The 18,420-nt window shown below is 35.7% G+C and overlaps 1 protein-coding gene across 1 annotated transcript in view; it reads left to right on the plus strand.

Moving 5' to 3' along the window:
* Positions 1-6,757, plus strand: part of LOC129741064 (coagulation factor IX-like) — a 10,733-nt gene extending 3,976 nt beyond the window's left edge. The window contains exon 2 of the mRNA XM_055732764.1: positions 6,591-6,757. Coding sequence (XP_055588739.1) covers positions 6,591-6,757 — 167 coding nt within the window. The remainder of the gene's footprint in view (positions 1-6,590) is intronic.
* The last annotated feature ends 11,663 nt before the right edge of the window (positions 6,758-18,420 follow it).

Here is an 18,420-nt window from a genome sequence, read left to right on the forward strand (position 1 = left end):
CAGGTCCAGTTTAGAACCAAAGCTTATCAATGTATAATTTAAAAAGAAAAACAAATGTTACCAATATTTTTTTTTATTTATCGCAAATAAATTTTGTGCAGCTTGCCTTTTAAAGCAGACAAATCCAGCACTTCACCACCAAAACTTGATTTATGTTACAAATCAAGTTTTCCATTTGACATTTCAGAGTAACACAAATTTATGGTTCGGTTTCGTATTTCTTTCAGCGGGCTAAGCTACACAAACTTATCATTGGAGGTGGATTGGATGAGGAAAGCTTATGACATGCACTCGAATGAACCCGGAGGATGGATTGAATTTCTCGACATCCCACTGATTGAATTACCCAATTCTTTGAATTTCAACGAACGCGATGCGGTTAGCTGACTGTCATCGATATGAGCTCAATCAAAAATTTTGGTAGAAAGGAGAGGCTTGATTATGTTGTCATAACCGAGGGATCATTAATGATAAATATTAGTGCTCTCCCTCTTCATTCGTGAAAAAAAGTATCTTAAATGGAGGAACATTGATAATAAAACTGTGGGCTGAATCGGACTCCCATTCTGATACTCAAATAAAAAACAAATCCGTTTTGAAACAAAAAATCTGAGCTGAATACCAAAACTTTTAATCTCGTTTCAAAATCAGAATCTGCAAACTGTATCTGAAAGATGAATCGGCATTCTCAATATGAAATCTCTTTTTGGGGCGACTGTTTAGTTTACTTTTAATGGGTTGATTCTCGGCTTTCAGTCTCAAGTTTTTTAGTAAAAACGACTTTAATTTTACATATCCAACGTTTCGATCCTTATAGGATCTTCATCAGGGACTAAAATTTATTACAAAATTAAGCTTACGTCTACAGAATCTAAGTGATTCTTACCGAAAAAGTTGTCGATAAGAATCAAACCGCCGTATCAAACCGGACAAAAAAACGACAATTTTTCGGTAAGAATCACTTAGATTCTGTAGACGTAAGCTTAATTTTGTAATAAATTTAAGTCCCTGATGAAGATTCTATAAGGATCGAAACGTTGGATATGTAAAAATAAAGTCGTTTTTACTAAAAAACTTGAGACTGAAAGCCGAGAATCAACCCATTAAAAGAATTTGAAATCGGAATCATAAATTTTAATCTAGAATCTCAATCTGAAATCTGAATCTGAGATCTGAATCTGAAATCTGAATCTGAAATCTGAATCTGAAATCTGAATCTGAAATCTGAATCTGAAATCTGAAATCTGAAATCTGAATCTGAAATCTGAATCTGAAATCTGAATCTGAAATCTGAATCTGAAATCTGAATCTGAAATCTGAATCTGAAATCTGAATCTGAAATCTGAATCTGAAATCTGAATCTGAAATCTGAATCTGAAATCTGAATCTGAAATCTGAATCTGAAATCTGAATCTGAAATCTGAATCTGAAATCTGAATCTGAAATCTGAATCTGAAATCTGAATCTGAAATCTGAATCTGAAATCTGAATCTGAAATCTGAATCTGAAATCTGAATCTGAAATCTGAATCTGAAATCTGAATCTGAAATCTGAATCTGAAATCTGAATCTGAAATCTGAATCAGAAATCTGAATCTGAATCTGAAATCTGAATCTGAAATCTGAATCTGAAATCTGAATCTGAAATCTGAATCTGAAATCTGAATCTGAAATCTGAATCTGAAATCTGAATCTGAAATCTGAATCTGAAATCTGAATCTGAAATCTGAATCTGAAATCTGAATCTGAGATCTGAATCTGAAATCTGAATCTGAAATCTGAATCTGAAATCTGAATCTGAAATCTGAATCTGAAATCTGAATCTGAAATCTGAATCTGAAATCTGAATCTGAAATCTGAATCTGAAATCTGAATCTGAAATCTGATCTGAAATCTGAATCTGAAATCTGAATCTGTTCAAGAAATTCAAGTTATTTGAATTGTGTTTTTTAAGGAGTCTCACAGCTGTTTTAAAAACTGTTCAAACGAAAGAAAGTGAAGATTTTATTCTAAGAAATAAATCATATATCATCTGGAATGACCTCACAGGGCGTCCAGGAAGTTTCCGGTTTCCATCATAGATGCTAGATCATGAAGCATAAACGAAGTCTTGTAAGGAGACAATTTCCTGTAATTTTTTTTCCACCCGCCGATTTACACAGGTCACAAAATATCAACCATAGCAAGCGAGCCAGCCAACTGTTGCTGCCAGCAAAATATGGCAGCATCTGTCCGCAGCTGTCAAAAAGATCAATGAAGAAAGGAACTAGGAGCATGAAAAAAAAAGCCGATCCTGGGTCGATCTAGTAGGCCTTTCGATGGCAAGGAGCGTAACAACTTCTCGGATGTCTGTGAAATTTTTATCATGCTGGCGTGAGAAAAAGCAAAGGAAATGCTACGTTGAAGCCTTAAATTTAATGACATTGAGCGTTTTCACTTACGAGTTCTTCTTTCATAACGATCGGGAGCTCGGGTTGTTATAAATTGAATAATGAAAGCACTCGGAAAGGAACGATTCAGAGGATCGAAGGAATAGAAACATCTGGCAGTTGGCAGGGAAAAATGAAGCGTTGAGAAAAAACTGAAAATTGGTTGTGTGTTGAAATGTGTGTAGTTACGAGAAAGTCCTTGTCAGGGTCTAAAGTTCTTGTTTTTATGTCGAATGAGTTGAGTCTTCAAAAAAAAAAAACTATAGTCATTACGAGCGATGTTACATAGGACGCATCCGGTGACTGTAATTCTTTTTTCAACAAGTGTTCCTGACTTAAAAAGAACCTTCAGGTAGGTGCATATGAATTAACCAAACTGTCAACCCCGTCATTTTCTGTCAGAAGCCGATGCCACTGAAAAAAACCTCCGAACTAGTTACTAAGAATTTATGTATGATTGTTTTTCGGCAGCTGGTAAAACAACTGAATCGTTTCTGTCAATCAATAAATACGTCCGTTCGAAGCAGTAACAAAACAATCGGCTATTATTGCCAGTGTTCCGAACGTAAACAAATACGCTTAAATTGGACCACAATTTAGTCGGAACCAACAAACGTCAGAGTCACGTCCCGAATATTTTGATGAAACACTTGTGCGAGTTGCATGTTAAATACGTATAAATAGTGAGACCATCATTAGAATGAAGCACCGGCCGAAAATTGTTATTCGAACCTGCTCCCCCTTGAGTCCGGCTGTTTTTTTTTCCCAACTCATAACTCCGTTTTTTGAAGTAAATTTAATGTTATTCTTTGCCCATCAACATCGGTCTGTCCAAAAGACTGGAGTTTGTTTACAAACAGTTCGACACCAACCGGGTGTTGGAGTTTTCTCAACAAGGAGTATTAGGGTTCAACAAACATGCTCGATTCTGATGAAGAGAACTCGATATAATGTCCCAATAGACGCTCACCGCTATAAACAATTCGTTTTTTTCAGTCCAATGATGGGACGCTCGATCGTTTCGGGATCTAATTTAAAGATGTCATCCCCGACTTTGGAATAAAATCATTAAGCTCCCCAAGTAACAATTTGAGTCTTCTACGAACCTCTAAGGCAGCTTGGTTACAACTAAACGAAAAGTTTTATAAACTCCTTAAAACATTTTTAAAACCTTTAGAGGATGATATGCCAATCGTTACACAGCTAAGCACATAATTTTGGTTTTATGCTGTATTTTAAATAGTCATTTCAACCAAATTAACTCGATTTTTTTGTCACTTACACTCATACCGGATTGCCCAGATAACCAGAAGTTGTATTTTAAAGATTAACTCTATCGTATAGAATGTTATTTAAACTCATTTTTGTATATCTGCCACTACAATGTGCGGCCCATGCATATTCTTTATCGAATTTAAATGCATTGCATGATTTTATTACGACAAAAAGAGAGACTCGTATTTATGTACATATGTGTACGAAAATTCGCAAAAAAATCCGTGGAACGACCTATATACGATGATCAGCCGTAATTGACAGATTTTGTCGTGCTGTGCATTAAATAATTCGGAATAAAGATTTTCTTTAACATGAAAAACGATTCATATTATCATAACAACCAGGTGTTGTATTTTAGCAGAAAGGTTCATTTTTTCAAACAAGATTGCTGAAATGAGAGGTTATATTTTGTTGTTATGTTGCTCCTATTTTGATTTTGGAATTCACTCTTCAGTTGTCAAAATACCGTCCAAGGAAGAAGAGCAGCGTATCAAAATTTTGCTCGCGCATCGCGAAAATCCGAGCTACTCGCACGCAAAGCTGGAAAAATCTCTAAAAGTTGCCAAATCAACTGTTAGAAATGTAATTTAAGTGTTTGGGGAACGTTTGTCGATAGCCAGAAAGTCTGGATCGGAGGGAAATCGAAAACCGGAAGCCGCTGAGACGACAAAGAGAGTTACCGGTAGTTTCAAGCGAAACCCTAACCTCTCTTTCCGAGATGCCGCAAATAAGCTGGGTGTATCGTCTACAACCGTGCATCGAGTCAAAAAACGAGCCGGACTATCGACTTACAAGAAGGTAGTGACTCCAAATCGCGATGATAAACAAAATACGACGGCCAAAGCGCGATCCCGGAGGCTGTACACGACGATGCTGACGAGGTTTGACTGCGTGGTAATGGACGACGAAACGTACGTCAAAGCCGACTACAAGCAGCTTCCGGGACAGAAGTTTTATACGGCAAAAGGAAGGGGAAAGGTAGCAGATATTTTCAAGCACATGAAACTGTCAAAGTTCGCGAAGAAATATCTGGTTTGGCAGGCCATCTGTACCTATGGCTTGAAAAGCAGCATTACCATAGCTTCTGAGACTTTCAACCAAGAAATTTGCCATTACGGTAAAAAGGCCATGGAGTGGTACGCCGCCAACAACGTGCAGGTGGTTCCCAAGGACAAGAACCCTCCCAACACGCCAGAGCTCCGCCCAATTGAGAAATACTGGACTATTGTTAAGCGGAACCTAAAGAAGAGCAAAAAAACTGCTAAGGATGAGCAGCAGTTCAAGGCAAACTGGCTTTCTGCGGCGAAGAAGGTGGACAAGGTGACTGTACAAAATTTGATGGCAGGGGTTAAGCGTTAGGCCCGCCAATTCGGATTTGGAAAAGCGGAAGCCTAACTGAATATTTTTCCTGAATTTTATACTAATTAAACTTGAAAAAGAAATTTAATTAGATATTTTAAATAAACGATTTTACCAATTTACACGCGCTTTCCCTTTGAACGTATCACCCTTTTATCAAAGTTATTCCCAGAGAGTTCACATTGAGCGCGGCGGCGAAACATTTCTACCCGAAATCCAGGCTGATGCTGTATGCAATTACGTAAGTATGTTTTGAAAAGCATAACTCACTCTGTAATTGCATAAATGATGTCTAATATTTGTTTAGGTTTTGTGAATATATTTTTGACTGAAACAATGACATTTCTCGTTATTTAAATAAAACTTGTATATTGAAAAACAAAAAATAAGCTCATTACTCTGCTTGCCACTTGGAGATATATGCTATACAAACGTATACAACTACATTGATTCGTAATAATATGCGTGCAATCGTATACCTATGCAAGTAAACTCGCATGTCTGATTTTCGTAAAACGTATTTGCTGGCAATCGCAAAAGAATACAAATTAGTTCATTAGAATCGTTTATGATAATCAGACATCGATGATTGCAATCGTTTTTAGAAGGCCTCAAAATGTTGGTCTATTATAAAGCAAATCCCCTTGAGTTTATATTTTCTAGATAGCGTCGAGGAACCATCATTAGCTGCAGATAGTATCGTCAGGGGATCAAGTCCAGGGACTAAAATAACTTCATGAACGTTCGAAAAAATTCAGCAATCAGGCAAATAATAAATTGCATGATATAAACTTGAATTTGACAGCAAAAAACGCATTTCTTTGAAATAAACTTATTTTTATTCAACTGACGGAAAATGATAGTCGCAGAGGACGACCAAATAAGTCGTCAAACTTTCCATATTGTTACGAAAAATGTCGTATATAAAGATATTCCCAAACGCAAATTGAGCGAAAACCTACAAGAGTACAACCTCAATCATCTATATGATGACGTAAATTGTCATAGTATATTCCAAGAAGAATCAGGGTAGTCGTAAATGATTTGCATGACAAATCGTGCAAATCGTAATTCAATACAATCCAAATTAAGAATATGTGTGCTAATGTACCTATATGGCCTCCAAAATGATACGTATATACTGGTTAACTGCATTATATACGATATGTTTACACGTATATTTGTGTTGCAAATTCGAAATACCCACCAAATGGTTGTCTGGGTGGTGTAATTGATTAATTATTTCAAAAAGAGATATGGAATTATGTTTCATTATGGTAGAAAATACATCGTTCAATGTGGATTACAACAAAGAGCAACACGACGATATTTTTCTTAATATGTTTCGACAATTTGAAAAAAAAGTTAGTAAGTGCCGTCAAGAGTAAGCTTTCAGGGGTTAGAAAAGGTAAAATTTGAACAAAATTACTTACAAGCCCCTGATTGATAAATTGGACAAAATAGGATTCTCAACTTGGCTGGTGAAATGGATTGAATCATATCTTCATATCATTCTTCAATGAAGAACTGGTCACATCAAATCGTGGAGGTTCAAATCGAAAAATTATGGTTCCATCCGGTGTTCCTCAAGGCAGCCATCTGGGTCCACTTTTGTTCAACTTCTTCGTGAACGACCTTTGTGAACTTATCGATTCCGAAATAGTATTCTATGCAGACATTCTCGATATGTAGGGGAAGAGGGGGCATAATGCCTACGTTAAGAAGAAAGCCTTGTTTCAGAGTTCATTTGAAAAGATTAACTTTACTTTTCGATAGTGTTTGGAAGTTTGGAATGTTTTTTGTCGAAATCTGATAGTTAGAATAACTGAAAGGTAAAAAAGCCCACAAATTAAATGAAGTTTGAAGAGTAGGTTGAAAATTGGATTTCAATTTCAGTAGGGGCATAATGCGCATATATGTGTACCCAATCGCGCCGTTTAACTCTACTTCACAGATAGAAAAAAAATTGCTACGCGCAGTGCTGCCAGATATACTGAAATTCTTGTGAAAAGTTAAGGGGGGGGTAGGGTCTAACGGGTATAAAAAAAACACCATTTTCACGATTTTTTTCTAGAGCTATCGTTCAAACAAATGTATTCAATTTTTTTTGCATTATACAAAGTATTGTTAAAAGAACATTTAGTAATTTTTTCGTAGAAAAATATTGAAAAATGAGACGGTGACGGAACACTTTCGAGGATGCCTTTTTGAAAACAGGATTTGCGGTGGACACTGTATCTCAGCACAGAATCATCTGAAGTCAAAAAATCAGAGCAAAATATTTTCAATAGATATTTTTCTGGACCCCAACGTTTTTATTTAACTTAATTTTTTTTTAATGAAATTTTTGTGGCTGTTTGAAGTAAAAACTACGATTTTTCACGAAAAAATCCGCCATTTTTCACCTGCAAAATCTCCCCAAAGTAAAAAAATCAAAAAATAAAAACGTTGGGGTCTGGTATTTTATATGTAGAAAATATGTTCCAAATTTGAAAAAAATCGGATAAGACGTTTTCAAATGACGATGTCCACGGACTTTAAAAATGTGCTTTCGAGAAAAACGCGTTTGAAGTTTCTGCTCTTGTTTTCTTGCAGTATTAGATAGGAGGAGATAAAGGCCTATAACTTCTACAGTTTTGCTTCAATTGACTTGAAAATTTGACACAACATTCTTGAAATGTTTTACAATAAGAAAATAAAAAAATAAAAAAATCGATTTTTTGAAAGTGTTAGAACCTACCCCCTCCCCCCCCCTTAATTAAATCTATATTAAATTTAGGAATTTTAAATATATTCGTTTATGTTCAAGTTATGTTTTCCAATACAACATGAAAATATCTTTAAAATTGTTGTGATGAAACTGCATATAAATTTATACAAATATGATACATGCTTAAAGATAAACTGATATGGCGCGTTTTGCCCTACCTAGACATGTTTATTAAAAATCGTTCAAAATAACAGAAAAAATAATTGAATAAGGAAACTTTTCGTTTTGTGATGATTTTCAAGACCAATGTTCATAAGTGTAACATATGACAGGTAATTTTTTTTGCCGGTAGATGCCGTAATTCCTTACGAAAGCCAAGGCACAAATTGCAAGGAATATGGCTTGAAAAATATTTTTGAATTTTTGCAGAGATTTATCGCATATTTGATGCTAATATTTTTTACAAAAGGTTTCTACTGTTAATGAGAAGGGAATAACGTAAAGAAATTTAAAAATAAGTGTATAACTAGCTAGATATCGCAGTGGAGCTTTTTGCCCACAATGGGCATTATAGCCCCAGTTCCCCTACCGCTCAATAGCTCACTACACAGACTACCTGTCACAACTTATGCTTTGGTGTGATAAGCTTATGCTTTGGTGTGAAGTGAATACGATGGAAGTTTTTTTTTTGTTTCGATATTAGTCGTTTTACCATTTTTATGGCATTCGCAACTTTATCAACGTTGCAGTTGGCGCATCGTTAATGAAAAACTTATCCGGTATAACTGTGTACAATGTCTACTCTTGGCTCGGACTCGCTGACATCGGCTTAGGAGACAACAGACTTGCCAACTGAGTTATATCACAAGCCCTATACGATGGAAGTGAATCTTAAAAAATGTTAGATTATTACGTTCACCAGAAGTAGGGTTGTAATTTTGCATCAATGCACAGCTGATAACGTGGCTTTTAAAAAAGTTGAATCCATCCAAGGTCTCGGTATTATTGTGGATAAGTCCCTATCATTCAAGGACGGTGGCAAAAGCAAAAACAGTCCTAGGATTTTTGGTCAGGAATACCAAAGGATTCAGTGACACTACAACTCTCAAAGCTTTATATTGCTTGCTTGTTCGCCGTGGATTGGAGTACAATATTCAGTAAAAACAACCAAAAAAAAGTTTTTGGAGGTATACAAATTAATAAATTTGGAATTTCAATACAAATCTTGAAGCGGACTTATGTACAACAATCGGACAGGAGGAGATTGAGCGGAGCAATTTTTTCACGATCTGATATTTTTCCGGTTTGTATGGATTGTATTTTTTTTTCCAAAATCATGGTCTGAAAATTGTCCAACAAACGTTTCGTAAAGAAACCCGATTCAAAAAATAATTTGTTCTGACTTAAAACTTGACTTGACGTTGAAGGAATCTTGAGGTTTTGTTTAATAAAACTAGTTTACACCATTTTTGAACTTAGTAAACTGAAGGTCATTTTTAATGTTAAATCGGGCGCTGAATCCGAAAATGAAATTCAAATCTCAGTAGAACCGTTTTTGAGTTATGCTCCAAATATGAAATTTTGGAAAAATAAAAAAAGTTCTTGTACTTAGATGAAAATATCTCGGACGGCATACCAGTAATTTGAAATCCCTCTTTTGCATATTGAAGGTGAATAAGATTTCTATCGATCAACCGAACACTGTTTTTGCATATGATCAACAGTATTGTTGGTAATAGTGACTTTATGATATAAAAAATTATAAAAAACGCATGTTTTTAGAGAAAATTTTGTTTCAGCGAAAGTTTTAGACTCGATGGTAACATTTAAAAAATCTGATTTTCTCCTGCGCTTGAATGTCAATTTAAAAAAAAGATTTCAAAAGGTTATTTATAAAAATCGGTTGAAAACTCAAGAAGTTATGGCTACTTTACCATAACAGTATTTTTTATAGTTTTTAATAATTTAACGAACCGAAGTACACTTATCATAGTATAGGAAGAGTGAAATATGATAAATCTCACTCGCTCTAAGTCAAAATTATTTATTAGCTTACCAAAAGGTCACATGCCAAATTTCAGGAAGATCTGACCATAGGGAGGGGTTGCTTGAGTCTCAAACGTGAATAAAATTTCAAGGCATTTTGCCCGGAAGGAACTAAAATTACTGGTTTTTCATCAATAACTTTTTCAATCACTAGCCGATTGTTTTAGACGGTTGATTGTCTTAAAGCCTAAGTTGAGACAAATATTTCACCTGATATTTTCATCTAAGTACAAGAACTTTTTTTTATTTTTCCAAAATTTCATATTTGGAGCATAACTTAAAAACGGTTCTACTGAGATTTGAATTTCATTTTCGGATTCAGCGCCCGATTTTACATTAAAAATATTGGTCAGTCAATCAAGTTCACGATTTTTTTTAAATTTTGTAAACTAGTGTAATTAGCACAAAAATCGCCTGAAAAAAACAAGAACAATTAAAATTGTAGTTAGATGTATACTTTGAGGCAGAAATTATCGTCAAAAGCCTCATTTCATCAGTTTACATTCTAGTTAACATGATTCAGTTTAATTTTTGGAAAAAAGTTGAAAAAAGCTGGAATATTGACAATTTAATCATTCACGATTGGCAAATCACCCTACCACTCTTAAGAAAATTCTGTAGACGATTATAAAAAAAAGAGTGATACGACCAAAAAGATAAATAAATTTGATAATTTTATGATGATAATCAATGTAAGGAGTACACTAGTTTAAGTTCCATGAACTAACACCAACTTTTCATTATCAAAAAAGTTAAAAGCCAGATTTTCGTTTCAAATACATGATAAGTATTCTTCCTTTCGTCTTTTCAAATAAAAACCAATATTGAGAAGAACGATTAACAACTGAAAGATTCAAGCTTAACTTAAGCTTTAATTTTTATATGACCACTCAATCGATTATTGTTCGAAATTTTTTCTACCGATGGTTAATCGAAACTTGTGCAAGGATTGACATTTCAAAAATCAATATTCGGTATTCAAATGTTTTTTTTCTACATTAAGTCGCTAAAATGACTTGTGAATTGGCTTCATCCCAAATATGCACTTAGATGGAGTTTGTTTTCGACAGAACGAACCGCAGCGAAATAATGTAAAGGTGGGAAAAATTCCGAAAAAAACCCGTTGAGTACACTTCTATCCGAGCTCACTAACTTGGGCGGAGCTATTTATTTGCCCAGATGTGTTTACCATCAGCGTCAATTTAGGTGTCATTTGGTCGATTTTCATCTTCGACACCTTTTCCTTCTTCGATGATTCCAATATTCGGTTACCTCTTCCCGCTTGCTTCAAAGCCTACTTCAATGGTTGGTTGGGTGATTGACACCCGCGCTTTCGTTGTGCTGCCATGGTAACAAACCATGATGGCAACTTCCTATGGTTGTTTTTTTGACTACTTGGATGCTAAGGAGAAACTATGCTTAATTTTGAATTTCGATCTGCTTGCTTGGAAGCACTCTCGGTTATTCGAAGCCAACGACTAAGCTTTAAACAAATAGTCGTGCCACTAGTTTGCCGGCACAGTCGAAGGATTTACGGTCAATCGGAAGGCTTAGCGGCGCAACACGCCTCACGACGGCCATAAATCATAACTACGGCGGCGTACCCAAGCGGTAGTGTGGTTGTGATGAAATGTAAGTCGCGAACGGCGACGAATGTGAGATATTAATAAAGCGTCAAAATATACGGAAACTTTTTTCAGAGTGCCTTGCCAAGCCAACGAAACGACACGGCTGCGCTGCCCAGCTGAGCCAGATATTTGCGCAAATAATTTTCACTTCCACCCCCGATCGACAAAATGTGTCTTTTAAACCGTCTTTGGGAGCGAAAATATTTACCCAAGGCTCAGGATTGCGTTGAGCGACCGGTTGGATAAATATTTTGTTGGCCAAGTGGATCTTTTCGGTCGAAATTTGTGAATCTCATTATCGGTTAGGAGAAAAATATTATAAAGGTTTGAAAATTGAAACATTGGAAAGATTCAACTTCTACAATTCAGAGTCATCCTGATTCGAAAATGAGATTCGAAATGAGGCATAGAATTCATTTTCTAAGCTCTAGTGCCATGTTCCGCAAAAGCTAGTTCCCAATCTTAATCAAAGTCCTATCTCTGTAGAATTATTGCTCGATCGAATATAAATAAAATAACTCTTAGACGTCTAAGACTCAAAATCTTAGACCAGCAACGAGCAGAAAGCGAGCCTAACAAGGGTAGGGGTGGTCTTCAATGTTCATTCATTCCTACATCGATATCTTCATGTATCGTTTTTGGAAAAGGGCGAATGCGCCAAATAAAAACAAATTGTGAAATAAGCTGAGCGGAATTGTACACTCAGGCGAAAAGTAAAAGTTAAATTCACCTGGATTATCACCAAGACGCCCATTACGTGATTTTTTATATTTATTTATTTGTAACTAGCTGACCCGGTGTACTTTGCTACACCCTTCAGAAATTTTTGTAGCAATTTAGTTTCTTTTTGTGTGTTCTTTGTTTTTTTTTATTGATTGCATGATCTGTCACATGGTCGATTTTGTGGCATGGTCGGATTATGTCACATGGATCGATTATGTTGCATGGTCGGATTATGTCACATTAGGGTGGCCCAAAATTGTACTATGTCTGGGATGTTGGGGGCTCAAGCTTCAAATGATAGCTTAGGGTGTAAGAAACAATATTTTATATGGCGGCGACTCAGAAAAATGATGTTTAGAGGTCGCACTGGTTCGATTTTTGAAAAAAGGCCATTTTTTCGACATTTTTTCCTAATATCATTTTCAGATCTTGTAAAAGTATCCAACATGTGTCTCTAATATTTTTTAAATTTTCTTTATAATGTATGTTTTAAACTTAAAATTTATTGGGACTATTTTGGACTCTCAATTTGTATGTATGATTTTTTGAATAACGCAATACTGTGAATTTTTGTAAAAAAAATAATTAAAAAATAATTAAGATTTTTAATCAATATTGAATTTAAAAGATGCGCGACCTTAAAATGTGCAACTTTGCAGAAGAAAGAGTACAGCTATGACTTGTCGATTCAAAGTAATTCAAGTTTCACCGTGGAAAAAAGACACAATTTTCAAATTTTTGCTAAGAATTGCTCTATATTATGATGTTGATGAGTTTCGAGCAATCAAAGAACCAAATAAACTCCTGATATCAAATTTTTTCATCCTTTTATCGATCCTAAAATCACCAGAAAGAACCATTCCAAGTTTCTAGATTTTTTATTGATTGAAGTTCGTGTTATCCATACTTGGGTGACGGTTTGGTGAATGTTTTATGGTCACAACCACTAAATAAATTTAAAATAAAAATCTAGAAACTAGTCATGGTTGTTTCTGCTGATTGAAGGATCGATAAAAGGATGAAAAAGTTTGATATCAGAAGTTTATTTGGTTCTTAGATTGCTCGAAACTCAACAACATCATAATATAGAGCAATTCTTAGCAAAAATTTGAAAATTGTGACTTTTTTCCACAGTGAAACTTGAATTACTTTGAAACGACAAGTCATAGCTATACACTTTCTTCTGCAAAGTTACACATTTAAGCGTCGCGCATCTTTTGAATTCAATATTGGTTAAAAATCTTAATCCAAAGTACACTTTTTTGTTTATTTTAATTATTTTTTTTACAAAAATGCACAGTATTGCGTAATTAAAAAAAATCATACATACAAATTGAGAGTCCAAAATAGTCCCAATAAATTTTTAGTTTAAAACTTACATTATGAAGAAAATTTAAAAAATATAAGAAACACATGTTGAACACTTTTACAAGATCTGAAAATGATATTAGGACAAAATGTCGAAAAAATGGCCTTTTTTCAAAAATCGAACCAGTGCGACCTCTAAACATCATTTTTCTGAGTCGCTGCCATATAAAATATTGTTTCTTACACCCTAAGCTATCATTTGAAGCTTGAGCCCCCAACATCCCAGACATAGTACAATTTTGGGCCACCCTAATGTCCCAAGCAACCAAAAGTTCGAATATCACTTAAGGAACGAACTAATAAGTTCATATATAGCTGTACAAAAGTTCTGTGGAACTTTTTTGCTGTTCAAAATGCTTTTTCGAGGTCCATGGAACTTCATTCTTTATCAAGTTCAGCCAATACTCAAAAAAAGCTTTAAAGTACTGTTTTGGTTTCTGTTTCTACTTTTTGGGAACTTTAAAGTTTGTATGAAGAAAAACAATCTACTTGTTACGTACTTCTCATTTTTTCAAAATCAAGTAGCTATCAAAGGGTTGCAAGTCTTTTTGTACAGCTCAATAGTTCGTAAAAAGTCTCTGTTGTACTATTTTGTAAACTTGAAAGTTTTTAATTAGTCCCAACGGGCGTTCAAAAGCAACTTCGTATTATAGAAACTTTGAAGTAGATTTAAAGGCTAAAATCTACTTTTTTCGAACTTCAACACGTGTTTGCAAAAATAAACACATCGTTACTTGGGAAACAACTATATGAAGTACACATTAAGTTCGGGAAGAACTTTTTAACAGCTTGAAAGTGGGAATTAAGTAGAAATAAAGAACCTGAAAGTCGTTTTAAAGAAAATCATCACATCGAGTAAAATCGTTGCCTACTCATGATGTTCATATAGGGCAACAAGTATGAATCTCAACTTTCAAGCGGTGAGCTCGGGTTCGAGGCTTGGTAAGAACATGTTTTTTAAATGTAATGTGAGTTAGTAACAAATATAGTTGATTAATATGAATCAAAATAGCAGACTTGAGAAGGCAATTGAAGGAGCGGAAGAGTAACTTTTTCGATTTTTTATGCTGCTTATAAAGTGGATTTTGAAGCTGGTTAGAAGTTGTTTGGCGATTTATGCGAACTTTTTTTCAACTTTAAAGTTCGTTTAACTACTTAAAAATTGAGCTGAAAAGAAGTTGTATAAGCATACTCGATTAAGCTGATTAAACCTGATAGAGGAATGTTATCCGAACTTTTGGTTGCTCGGGTCACATGCTCCGATTATGATGCATGGACGGATTAGTTCACATGGTCCGTTTATATTGCATGATCTGATTATGTTACATGATCCGATTATGTCACATGGTCGATTATGTTGAATGATCGGATTATGACACATTGTCGATTATGTTGCGTTGTCGGATTGTCACATGGTTGATTATGTTGCATGATCGGAATGTATCACATGGTCAATTATGTTGCATGGTCGGATTATGTCACATAGTCGAGATTATATTGCATATTCAGATTGTGTCACATGGTCCGATAATGTTGCATGATCGGATTATGTCATGGTCGATTTTATTGCATGGTTGAATTATGTCGCTTGGTTGGATTATGTTACATGGTCTGATTATGTTGCATGGTCCGATTAGATCACATGGACTGCTTGCTCAGATTATTTCTGGTGATAAGTTTATGTCACATGGTTAAATTCTGTTATATGGTTGAAATTTGTCAGTCAGATATTGCCATTTTTACACTGTCATATGTTGGTCATTTCGGATAAAACACCATAAGTTCTATTATTGAAAAAATGAAAGGCGTTATTCTACGTTTAGTGGTCGTAGCAAAATTACTACCTCTTCCACTTTTCTTGGGTATAGTGATGCAAAATAAATTTCGCCATCCACATGAATGAATGAAAATTTTTGAGCCTGCCAAATACCTTTCCATGCCGTATTTGTTTCCATTTGTTGGATTCGTTAGCATTAATTGAGAACTTATGCTAACAAAATTGTATTAGGCTCACCTCCCTCCACCTATGTACCTACTCACTGAAAGGAGGATGGAGGAATAGGAAGAGGAGGATAATCATAGAATCATATCAAAATGATTTTCCATGCTAAGTTTTGTCCATTTCTCGGAATTTGGAAAAAAAAATTTAATATAAGCTATCCCCTTTTCTTCCTGAATTCCCAATTCTATTCTCCTACTGCCAGAAGGGGATTGTTTCACATAGAAAAGATCCTCGTATGGAAATACCATCCCATGCCAAATTTGGTTTTATTTGCGCAGTAAATTCTTGAGTTATGCAAAAACTTGAAAGGAAGTACCTTCCCCCCTACCGTTCACCCTATTGAATGAGTAGATGAGAACTTAATATTTTTTCGTACTCAAATTCTTTTTGATGCCAAATTTGGTTTCATTTGCTCGATTAATTCTCGAGTTATGCAAAAAAATCATATCGAAGCCCTCCTTTCCCCCTTTATATCATTCCGCTGAAAAAAAAGGCAGGGCTTCAATTTACAATAGAAACACTTCTCGTATCAAAATACATGTTAAATATGGTTCCATTTGCTCTATCGGCTCTCCAGTTTTACTGAAAATTGTAAGGGAGACCTCTCCTCCCCCTTTTCATCAACCTCTTTGAAGGAATGAGAGATACCAAATATTGATAGAAGCATTTTTCGTACCCAAATATCGTTCCATGCCAAATTTGGTTCCATTTGCTGTTGAAGTTCTCAAGTTTTGCAGTAAAAATTGTATGAAACTCCCCTCCCTCTTTCTTTTCTCCCCGCTGAAAGGAGGAAGGGTTCTCAAACAATCATTAGAACATATCAAATTCCCAAATATCCGCCCATGCCAAATTTGGTTCCATTTGCTTAATCTGTCTTTAAATTAAAGTCTGCTTCATTTAATATTGGAACAAATTCTTTTGCTCATTGTGGCGCTCCTAGTGGACGGATTTGGAAACTTTTTTCATCCACGTGTCGGGAAATTCATTACCTTTCACCATGTATTTATGTCATAACACCAAACGATAGCATTTTGTAAACAACCGCCATGGAAGCCGAACGGAGAGATCAAATTGTGCACAGTTTTCTTGAAAATCCATTGTTGTCGGCATCGAAGCTAGCTAAACAGCTTAAAATGCCCAGAAATACCGTATGGCGTGTTATCAAGCAGTACAAGGAAACATTGACGACGGCTCGGAAGCCGCATTCGAAGCGTCGGAGTGGAACTGTCGACCGGAAACTGCGTGGGAAAGTCATCAAGGCCGTCAAGAGGAATCCCAATCTTTCAGACCGCGATTTGGCCAATAAGTTCCAGGCCGCTCACAGTACGGTGCGACGAATTCGTCTCCGGGAAGGAATAAGGTCATTCCGAGCCAGCAAACAGCCAAATCGGACGCTGAAGCAGAACAATGTGGCCAGAATCCGTGCTCGAAAGCTGTACGACCAAGTGCTGACCAAGTTCGACGGATGTAAAGTCTGCTTCATTTAATATTGGAACACAAACAATTGCGTGTAGTTCAGTCATTTATTAACGAATTCATAATTTGTTTTTCATACAAATGTAGCATTTTCTTTACTCTTTCATAAAAAAAAATTAAAAAAATTATTCATTTTAAGCTGTTTAGCTAGCTTCGATGCCGACAACAATGGATTTTCAAGAAAACTGTGCACAATTTGATCTCTCCGTTCGGCTTCCATGGCAGTTGTTTACAAAATGCTATCGTTTGGTGTTATGACATAAATACATGGTGAAAGGTAATGAATTTCCCGACACGTGGGTGAAAAAAGTTTCCAAATCCGTCCACTAGGAGCGCCACAATGAGCAAAAGACTTTGTTCCAATATTGAATGAAGCAGACTTCATGTAAAAAATTAAAAAAGAGACCCCCTCCCCCCTTTATATCTCCTGGAAAGAGGGAGGGGTCTCAAATAATAATAAAAATATTTTTAGTATCCAAATACCCTCCCATGCCAAAATTGATTCTATTAGCTTAATTAGTTTTTGAGTTATGTAAATAATTATGAAAGAGGCTCACCCTTTGTACTGGAAAGAGGGAGGGGCCTCATATAACCATTGAAATATTTTTCGTATCCAAATACCTTCCCATGCCAAATTTGGTTCCAATATCTTAATTAGTTCTCGAGTTATATCAAAAATTGTAAGGTAGCCCCCTCCCCAAGCCTATGACCCCACTCAAAGGAGGGATGGGTACCAAATATTAATGGGATTATTCCTTGTTCGATACCATTATCTTGATTGGTTTTCGAGTTATGCAAAAAATGATCTTTTATTTGGGAGCCCCCCGCCCCCCCTTTATGAGAGAGGAAGGGATCTCAGACCACAATAGGAACCTTTCCCCGCCTCCAATACCTCCACCTGCCAAGTTTCACGCAAATCGGTTCAGTAGTTTCGGAGTCTATAGGGAACAGACAGACAGATATGTAAGTCTTACTGATCGATAGTGGGAGGGGTTTTCAATACAAAAATTAGTTTATTATGTTAAAAATTGTAGGTAGCGTACGTTTTTCGTTTTCGATTAAGATCTCTCGAATATTTAGTTTAGTCCGCCGCTGAAATCCGCACAGTTGACGAGAACCTTGGCTGGCAGCAAGTGAAGACGCTGGCTCCGGATCGCCAGCAGTGGAGATCTTTTATCTCAGCCCTATGCGTCTGTCAATTGGCGCCGGACCCTTAGGTAATATTTAGTTTCGTTACAATAATTTGGACACCCTCCGTTTGAAAAATTAGAAAGAATTCAGTATGAGTTGTTTCCTAGTTAGGTACTATGTCAGTTTGATCACCCTTTTATGGTAATACAAAAAATACGACTGCATTTTCCATTATAAGAATTTATACGCACCAATATGATGTTCCTTCCTG

Source organism: Uranotaenia lowii, chromosome 2 (assembly GCF_029784155.1).
Source record: "Uranotaenia lowii strain MFRU-FL chromosome 2, ASM2978415v1, whole genome shotgun sequence".
NCBI lineage: Eukaryota > Metazoa > Arthropoda > Insecta > Diptera > Culicidae > Uranotaenia > Uranotaenia lowii.